Here is a 9,763-nt window from a genome sequence, read left to right as displayed (position 1 = left end):
TATTATGGGATGCCAGATGGTGTAGTAACAAGTTATTATGGGATTAAAGGTGGTCTAGTAACATGTTATTTTGGGATGTCAGGGTGAGGTAGTAACATGTTATTTGGGGATGTCAGGTGGTGTAGTAACATGTTATTATGGGATGTCAGGTGATGGTAACATGTTATTATGGATGTCAGGTGAGGTAGTAACATGTTATTATGGATGTCAGGTGGTGGTCGGGGACAAGGTGATGCTGAACCCGGTCAACGCTGGCCAGCCGCTGCACGCCTCAAACTACGATCTCTCAGATCACCCGGGCTGCAAGGAGGTCCCTACACCATATCTCTGACTGTATCTCTACACCATATCTCTGGCTGCATCCCTAAACTATATCTCTACACTATATCTCTGAACTATATCTTAACCATCTCTGACTGCGTCTCTAAACTGTATCTCTAATATATATCTCTGACTGCATATCTAGACTATATCTCTTATCTTTATGCCTCTGAATATATCGCTAGACTATATCTCTGACTGTATCTCTACACTATATCTCTGATTATCACTTACACTATTGCTCTCTAAATACATCTCTAAACTATTTATCTAAGAGTTATCTCTAAACTTTATCTCTTAACTATATGTCTGACTCTATCTGTAATCTATGTATCAAATTATATCATTTCAGTATGTCTCTTAACTTTATCTCAATACGATATCTACTTATCTCTCAGTATGTACCCATCCCCTGTATTAATGCTGCTGTTTGTCTCCCCCTGCAGGTGAACTCAGTGAACTGCGACACCAGTTGGAAGATCAACTTGTTCATGATGTTCAGCGACCATCGGGAGGAAGTTCTCAAAGGAGTAAGTTAATTAACTAGATATAACTAGTCTTAACTAGATATATCTAGTCCTACTTGAACTTAAAGAGAATAGGCTAAACTAGTCTTAACCAGATGCATACTAGTTTTAACAAGATATAAACTGGTCTCTAAATAAATAACTAGTCATTACCAGATTAAGGGTCCTAACTAGACACAACTAGTGTTAACTGGTAGTAAGCGGGCTAGGGGGTTCCCAGTAAGTAGGGCAGCTGTAGAGGGTAAGGGTTAGAAAGTTAGGATTAGAGAGTTAGGGTAAGAGAGTTCGGGTTAGAGGGTAAGGGTTAGAAAGTTAGGATTAGAGAGTTAGGGTAAGAGAGTTCGGGTTAGAGGGTTAGGGTAAGAGAGTTCGGGTTAGAGGGTTAGGGTAAGAGAGTTCGGGTTAGAGGGTTAGGGTAAGAGAGTTCGGGTTAGAGGGTTAGGGTAAGAGAGTTCGGGTTAGAGGGTTAGGGTAAGAGAGTAAGGGTTCGGGTTAGGGTTAGGTTTAACAGTCCTACGGGTAACCAGTCAGTTCGAGGGTTAAAGGGTTAGGGTTAGAAGTTAAGTATAAGTGTTAGAGTTAGGGTTAGTGTTAGCCAACAGTGGAACCAGGCCTACTGCATAGAGCTGGGTTCAGTACGTGTCTCATAGAGTGAGGGCCGCAGATGGGCATGATGTTCGTTTTGATTGGCTCTCTCTCCCCCTCGTTGCCAGGGCGACGTGGTGCGTCTGTTCCACGCAGAGCAGGAGAAGTTCCTGACGTGTGACGAGTACCGGGGGAAGAACCAGGTGTTCCTCCGCACCACGCTTCGGCAGTCGGCCACCTCCGCCACCAGCTCCAACGCCCTGTGGGAGGTGGAGGTAGGCCAACACACGCACGCACGGACACACGCACACACCGACGCACACACAGACACACGCACGCACGCCCGCGCCTACACACGCATCAACACACGCACGCACGCACAAACACACGCACGCACCAACACGCTCACGCACACACACACACACACACACACACCGACACACACACGCACGCAGAAACAAACACACGCACCTACGTACGCATCAACACACGCACGCACGCACCAATACACGCACGCACCAACACGCTCTTGACACGCAAACACATGCACCAACACACGCACGCACCAACACGCTCACGCACCAACACACACACGCGCGCAGAAACAAACACACACGCGACAACACATGCACACACGCACACATAGAAACACAGTAACACATGCACGCACGCACACAGACACACAGACGCACACACACTAATAGTGCACACAAGCACGCACACGTGCACGCACTCATAGCACATATTGACCTGTGATTGGTCTTCCAGGTTGTCCATCATGACCCATGCCGCGGGGGGGCGGGACACTGGAACAGCCTGTACCGCTTCAAACACCTGGCCACTGGAAACTACCTGGCGGCAGAGGTAACCATGACAACACGCGGTGATGCCATGGCAGGGTAACCATGACAACACGCGGTGATACCATGGAGGGGTGCCCATGACAACACGCGACCTCCGGCTGAGCGCTAACTGACTCCTTCTGTTTGCAGGAAAACCCCGGATACAAAGGAGACGCCCCCGACCTGCCCTTCACCGGGAGCCAGGTCAGAACCTAGAACACTGCTCAGAACCCTGCTCAGAACCTAGAACACTGCACAGAACCAAGAACCCTGCTCAGAACCTAGAACACTGCTCAGAACCTAGAACACTGCTCAGAACCTAGAACACTGCTCAGAACCTAGAACACTACTCAGAACCTAGAACACTGCACAGAACCAAGAACCCTGCTGAGAACCTAGAACACTGCCCAGAACCTAGAACACTGCTCAGAACCTAGAACACTGCTCAGAACCTAGAACACTGCTCAGAACCTAGAACACTGCTCAAAACCTAGAACCCTGCTCAGAACCTAGAACACTGCTCAGAACCTAGAACACTGCTCAAAACCCTGCTCAGAACCTAGAACACTGCTCAGAACCTAGAACACCGCTCAGAACCCTGCTCAGAACCTAGAACACTGCTAAGAACCTAGGACACTGCTCAGAACCTAGAACACTGCTCAGAACCTAGAACCCTGCTCAGAACCTAGAACACTGCTCAGAACACTGCTCAGAACCCTACGTATAACCACCGTGCCTAGATGGTAATCTAAATGAGGAGATGAGGATGATGATAACGATGGCGGTGACGAAGAACCTGGCCCCTCTCTGCAGGTCAGCGGCAGCCGTGGCAACAAGCGCAGCCAGGGCGAGAGGATCAAGTACAAGCTGGTGGCGGTCCCCCACGGCAACGACATCGCCTCGCTGTTTGAGCTGGACCCCACCACCCTGCAGAAGACAGACTCCTTCGTTCCAAGGTGAGGACCTCTGCCCCCTGACCCCTGAACCCTGACCCCACCCTAAACCCACTAGGAACTGAAGGGCAGTGAGAGCGGCCCCCCGGGGTTCTGCGTGGCGCTCTGGGTGAAGGGTCACGGGGAGAGTTCCAATACAGGTTGTATTGGAACGCAGCCGCCTCGGTTCATCAGATAGAGCCATCATGAGGCTGCATCCTCCCATCGATCCCTCCCCTCTCTCCCCTTCCCTCCCCTCTCTCCCCTCCCTCCCCTCTCTCCCCTTCCCTCCCCTCTCTCCCCTCTCGAGACTTGGTCAAAGATGAATGCTGAGCTGAAACAGGAAGTGATGTGTGTTGAACAGGAACTCCTATGTGCGTCTGAGACACCTGTGCACCAACACGTGGATCCAGGGCACCAACGTCCCCATCGACATCGAGGAGGACCGCCCCATCCGCCTCATGGTCTGCACCGTTGCTTCCTGCTCACTTCCTGCCTACTTCCTGTCCACTCGCTGTGTACTTCCTACTTCCTGTTCACTTGCTGTCTTCTTCCTACTTCCTATTTACTTGCTGTGTACTTCCTACTTCATGTCTGCTCGCTGTCTGCCTACTACTTCCTGTTTACATGCCGTCTACTTCCTACTTGCTGTTTACTTGCTGTCTTCTTCCTACTTCCTATTTAACTGCTGGATTCTGTCTACTTCCTGTTTACTTGCTGTCTTCTTCCTACTTCCTGTTCACATCTTGTCTACTTCCTACTGCCTGTTTACCTGCTGTGTACTTCCTACTTCCTGTCCGCACGCTGTGTACCTCCTACTTCCTGTTAACATGCTGTCTACTTCCTGTGTGTGTGCTGCAGCTGGGGACGTGTCCAACCAAGGAGGACAAGGAGGCCTTCGCCATCGTCTCGGTGCCCGTCATGGAGATCCGGGACCTGGACTTCGCCAACGACGCCAGCGCCATGCTGAGCACCGTGGTGGAGCAATTCGCCCAGGGCTTCATCAGCCAGAACGACCGCCGGTAACCCCCGCACCCTGGGCCTGTGTGTGTGTGTGTGTGGGTGTGTGTGTGTGTGTGTGTGTGTGTGTGTGTGTGTGTGTGTGTCTGTGGCTGTGTGTCTGTGTGTCTGTGTGTGTGTTGGGGGGGACTCTTAAGGCCAGTTTCTAAGTGTTGTCCCTTAAGGTCAGACTCTAAGTATGGTTCCTAGGGCCAGACTCTAAGTATAGTACCTTAATGCTCTAAGTGTGGTTCCTTAAGGCCATACTCTAAGTTTGGTTTCTTAAAGCCAGGCTCTGGTTCCTTAAGGCTCTAAGTGTGGTTCCTAAGGCCATACTCTTAAGTGTGGTTCCTAAGGCCATACTCTAAGTTTGGTTTCTTAAAGCCAGGCTCTGGTTCCTTAAGGCTCTAAGTGTGGTTCCTAAGGCCATACTCTTAAGTGTGGTTCCTAAGGCCATACTCTAAGTTTGGTTTCTTAAAGCCAGGCTCTGGTTCCTTAAGGCTCTAAGTGTGGTTCTGCAGGTTTGCCATCAAGCTGCTGGAGGACGTGGTGTTCTTCGTGGCCGACGTCCTGAACTCCGGACAGCTGGTTCTCCACGTGCTCATGAGCAAACCCAACAGGGAGCGGCAGAAGCTCATGAGGGAGCAGAACATCCTGAAACAGGTATGTCTGGACAAGGAACCAGACCAGGAACTAGACCAGGAACTAAACCAGGAACTAGACCACGACCTAGATAGAGACCAGGAACTAGACCCGGAACCAGACCAGGACCTAGACCAGGAACTAGACCAGGAACCAGGCAGAGACCAGGAACCAGACCAGGAACTAGACCAGGAACTAGACCAGGACCCTGACCCGGAACTAGACCAGGACCCAGACCAGGAACTAGACAGAGACCAGGAACAAGACTTGGAACTGGACCAGGAACCAGACCAGAAACTAGCAGAGACCTGGAACCAGGCAAGGAACCACACCTGGAACCAGACCAGGAACAGACAGAGACCAGGAACCAGACCAGGAACTAGACCAAGGAACTAGACCAGGACCTATATAGAGACCAGGAACTAGACCAGAACCTAAATAGAGACAATCAACTAGAAGAGCTTACAGGAACCAGGTAAAGAAAGGGAAAGACTGGTACACAGAGTGGGTGAAACTAGAATGATGACCATCTTTTCTCTCCAGATCTTTGGTATCCTGAAAGCTCCTTTCAAGGACAAAGGGGAGGGCCCTCTGCTGCAGTTAGAGGAGCTGGCGGACCAGAAGAACGCACCGTACCAGTACATGCTCCGCCTCTGCTACCGTGTTCTGCGCCACTCGCAGGAGGACTACCGCAAGAACCAGGTGACTACCGTACCGCAAGAACCAGGTTACTACTGCAAGAACCAGGGGACTTGAGCAAGAACCAGGTGACTACCGCAAGAAACAGGTGACTAACGCAAGAACCAGGTGACTAGTATCGCAAGAACCAGGTGACTAACGCAATAACCAGGTGACTAGTATCGCAAGAACCAGGTGACTAACGCAATAACCAGGTGACTAGTACCGCAAGAACCAGGTGACTACTGCAAGAAACAAGTGACTACAACAAGAACCACTGACTAACGGAAGCAAAAATCTGGTGACTACAGCAGGAACCAGGTGACGACTGCAAGAAACAGGTGACTACCGTTAGAACCAGGTGACTACAGTACCGCAAAAACCAGGTGACTAACGCAAGAATCAGGAAACTAACAAAAGAACCAGGTGACTACAGCAAGAACCAGGTGACCGTCCAGCTCTTTAGACTGAAACTCTCCGCCTTAAACACCTTCCTTGTCCGTCTCCATCGTTAGCCAGGGTAGCTAATGGCTAAAGGCTAACAACGGCTAGCGGCCGTCCGGTTCAGCGAACACGGCGTGACACTGTTTCGCTCCAACAGGAAGTCAACAAAGCTGTGTTAAGGGGGTTAAAAATTCTATCTGCTGTCTGTCTAGCTATCCTGGGTATATGTGTTCATAATGGATGCACGATGTGTGCTGAACAGGAACACATAGCCAAGCAGTTTGGCGTGATGCAGAGCCAGATCGGCTACGACATCCTGGCCGAGGACACCATCACCGCTCTGCTCCACAACAACCGCAAGCTGCTGGAGAAGCACATCACCAAGACGGAGGTGGAGACCTTCGTGAGCCTCGTGCGGCGCAACCGGGAGCCGCGGTGAGGAACGCATCAGTATAGTGGATTTAAATAGTTAACGTACAGGAGAGATCTGATAAGACTCCAATACGTTGGTGATCCCCAGGGGTCTGTACTTGGTCCTCCATACCTTTTCCAGCCCAGATGTTGAAGCCCAACTTGCAGAGTTGTGAGGTCTGAATCATTGTTTGTGTGTGCAGGTTCCTGGACTACCTGTCGGACCTGTGTGTGTCGAACAACGTGGCCATCCCCGTCACCCAGGAACTCATCTGTAAATGTGTCCTGGAACCCAAGAACAATGACATCCTCATCAAGACCGAGTAAGGAGAGGGGAGGGAGGAGGGAGGGAGGGAGAGGGAGGGAGGGAGGGAGGGAGGAGGCAGGAAGGAGAGGGAGGGAGGGAGAGAGGGAAGGAAGGGGAGGGAGGGAGGGAAGGAAGGGGAGGATGAGGAAGGAGAGGAGCAAAAAAGAGGGAGGGGAATGAGGAAGATGGCTGGATCCATGAAGGAATGGAGAGAAGATGGATGGATGAGGGAAGGGAGGGATGATGAGGTGAGAGATGGAGGGAGGAAGAGGAGCGAGCGTTGGGTAACGGAGGCTGGTGTTTGTAGGAGGCGTGTCCCAAAGGAGCCGGCGACGGCCGCCGTCCAGGCGGAGTACCTGGGGATCGACGACTTCGTGGAGGACGATGAGGTGAGGACTGGTCTCTAGAGGAACTCTGGTCTCTAGAGGAACTCTGGTCTCTAGTGGACGCTGGTCTCTAGAGGGTATGCGGTCTCTATCTAGAGAACATGTGGCCTCGAAAGGACATCTGGGCTCTCTCTAGAGGACATCTTGTCTCTAGAGGACATGTGGTCTCTAGAGGACATGTGGTCTCTAGAGGAACTCTGGTCTATAGATGACATCTGGTCTATTCTAGAGGACATCTGGTCTATACTAGGGGACATCTGGTCTATTCTAGAGGACATCTGGTCATTGGAGGAACTCTGGTCTCTAGAGGACATCTGGTCATTAGAGGAACTCTGGTCTCTATCTGGAGGACATCTGGTCTGGAGTTTGTCTAAAATACAGGGTTGGCATTAGTTTAGTTTTACTTTGTAGTGTCATCAATATATATATCTTAAATTTTTTGGTCAAATAAGGATGATGTTGATGCAGAAGTCTTGAGTTGCTTTTTCTTTGTCGGAGTAAAATTAACGCTGTTGCATATTCAAATAAAATGACGATCAGTTTCCATTATTGTTGACATCATTTCTATTCTTTACTTCCTGTAGAGCCTTCCTGTAAGTCTGGCCAGTGTGTGTTGTTACTTCCTGTGGGTGTGGCTATTGGCTGTTGTTACTTCCTGAGGGTGTGGCTATCAGATGTTGTTACTTCCTGTAGGTGTGGCTATAAGGTGTTGTTACTTCCTGTTGGTGTGGCTATTGGGTGGTATTCCTCCCGGTGGGTATGGCTATCGGGTGTTGTTACTTCCTGTGGGTGTGGCTATCGGGGGATGTTACTTCCTGTGGGTCTGGCTATCGGGTGTTATTACTTCCTGTGGGTGTGGCTATCGGATGATATTACTTCCTGTGGGTGTGGCTAGAGGGAGTTGTCACTGCTGGTGGGTGTGCCTAACATGTGGTTGCTTCCTGTTCGTCTGGTTGCTGGGTGTTTTTACTTCCTTTGGGTGCGGCTATCATCTGTGTGTGGGGCTAGTGTGTGTTTTCGCTTCCTGTGGGTGGAGCTATTGTGTTCTTACTTCCTGTGTATAAGGCTAGTAAGTGTGTTTTCACTTCCTGTGGGTGTGACTGGCGTGTGTGTTCACTTCCTGTGAGTGTGACTAGCATGTTTACCTTCTGTGAGCTTGGTTAGTGTGTGTTTACTTCCTGTAGGTGTGGCTAGAGTGGGTTTACTTCCTGTAGGTGTGGCTAGTGTTTGCGCTCAGATCCTGTAGTTGTAGCTAGTGTGTGCGCTTAGATCCTGTTGTTGTGGCGAGCGTGTGTGTACATCCTGTAGGCGCGCCTAGTCTGTGTTGTCACTTCCTGTAGGTGTGGCTAGTGTGGACAGACAAGACCAATGAGAAACAAGAGAAAAGCATCAGACAGCTGGCACAGGAGGCCCGCCAGGGCAACGCCCACGACGAGAATGTCCTCACATACTACAGGTACACACACACACTTACAACCACACACAGACATACACAGACACACACACACACTGACCCTAGCTGTGTGTAGGTACCAGCTGAAGCTGTTTGCCCGGATGTGTCTGGACCGGCAGTACCTGGCCATCGATGAGATCTCCAAGCAGCTGGACATCGAGCTCATCTTCCTGTGCATGATGGACGAGACGCTGCCCTTTGACCTCCGCGCCTCCTTCTGCCGCCTCATGCTCCACGCCCACGTGGACCGGGACCCCCAGGAGCTGGTGACCCCCGTCAAGTTCGCCCGGCTCTGGACCGAGATCCCCACCACCATCTCCATCAAAGAGTAGGTCCTATCCCCTGGCAACCTTCGCCATCCCCTAGTAACCGTATCCATTGGTTGATGGAGGAGCTGGGACAGACGGGTGGTGGAGGAGGTGGGACAGACGGGTGGTGGAGGTGGTGGGACCGACGGGTGGTGGAGGAAGTATGACAGACGGGTGGTGGAGGAGGTGGGACAGACGGGTGATGGAGGAGGTGGGACAGACGGGTGGTGGAGGAGGTGGGACAGACGGGTGGTGGAGGAGGTGGGACGGACGGGGTGACGGAGGAGGTGGGACACACGGGTGGTGGAGGAGGTGGGACAGACGGGTGGTGGAGGAGGTGGGACAGACGGGGTGACGGAGGAGGTGGGACAGACGGGTGATGGAGGAGGTGGGACAGACGGGGTGACGGCGGAGGTGGGATCACTGCCATCCCATAATAAGCCGTTGATGGTGTGCGTTTCAGCTACGACTCCAACATGGACGACAGCAGGGAAGGCAAGAAGAACCGGTTCTCCAACACCATGGTGTTCATGGAGGAGTACCTGAACCACGTTCTGCACGAAGAGCTGCCCTTCCACAACCAGGAGAAGAACAAGCTCACCTACGAGGTCTGTCTGCCTGCCTGTCTGTCTACCTGCCTCTCTCCCCGCCTACCTGTGTGTCTACCTTTCTTCCTGTCTGTTTATCTGTCTTCTTGGCTTCCTCTCTGTCTACCTGTCTTCCTGTCTGCCTGCCTTTCTTTTCTGTCTACCTCTCTGCCTACCTGTCTGTCTATCTGTCTGTCTACCTGTCTGTCTCCAGGTGGTGAGTCTGTGGTAACAGGTGCCTGTCTGTCTCTCTCCAGGTGGTCAGCCTGTGTTAACAGGTGCCTGTCTGTCTCCAGGTGGTCAGTCTGTGGTAACAGGTGCCGGTCTGTCTCTCTCCAGGT

At 51.5% G+C, this 9,763-nt stretch overlaps 1 protein-coding gene across 1 annotated transcript in view; it reads left to right on the top strand.

Moving 5' to 3' along the window:
- Positions 1 to 122: 122 nt before the first annotated feature.
- Positions 123 to 9,763, top strand: part of LOC130386713 (inositol 1,4,5-trisphosphate receptor type 3-like) — a 35,278-nt gene continuing 25,637 nt past the window's right edge. Inside the window, exons 1-16 of the mRNA XM_056595734.1 lie at positions 123 to 310; positions 768 to 851; positions 1,562 to 1,708; positions 2,202 to 2,297; positions 2,426 to 2,479; positions 3,089 to 3,231; positions 3,572 to 3,671; positions 4,069 to 4,229; positions 4,728 to 4,869; positions 5,392 to 5,550; positions 6,233 to 6,405; positions 6,585 to 6,704; positions 6,996 to 7,077; positions 8,415 to 8,530; positions 8,604 to 8,855; positions 9,299 to 9,443. Of these exons, the coding sequence (XP_056451709.1) occupies positions 143 to 310; positions 768 to 851; positions 1,562 to 1,708; positions 2,202 to 2,297; positions 2,426 to 2,479; positions 3,089 to 3,231; positions 3,572 to 3,671; positions 4,069 to 4,229; positions 4,728 to 4,869; positions 5,392 to 5,550; positions 6,233 to 6,405; positions 6,585 to 6,704; positions 6,996 to 7,077; positions 8,415 to 8,530; positions 8,604 to 8,855; positions 9,299 to 9,443 (2,142 nt within the window). The 5' untranslated portion in view covers positions 123 to 142. The remainder of the gene's footprint in view (positions 311 to 767; positions 852 to 1,561; positions 1,709 to 2,201; positions 2,298 to 2,425; positions 2,480 to 3,088; positions 3,232 to 3,571; positions 3,672 to 4,068; positions 4,230 to 4,727; positions 4,870 to 5,391; positions 5,551 to 6,232; positions 6,406 to 6,584; positions 6,705 to 6,995; positions 7,078 to 8,414; positions 8,531 to 8,603; positions 8,856 to 9,298; positions 9,444 to 9,763) is intronic.

The sequence above is a fragment of the Gadus chalcogrammus genome, chromosome 1 (assembly GCF_026213295.1).
Source record: "Gadus chalcogrammus isolate NIFS_2021 chromosome 1, NIFS_Gcha_1.0, whole genome shotgun sequence".
NCBI lineage: Eukaryota > Metazoa > Chordata > Actinopteri > Gadiformes > Gadidae > Gadus > Gadus chalcogrammus.
Note: the sequence above shows the minus strand (reverse complement) of the source record. Positions and strands in the feature narration are given on the sequence as shown.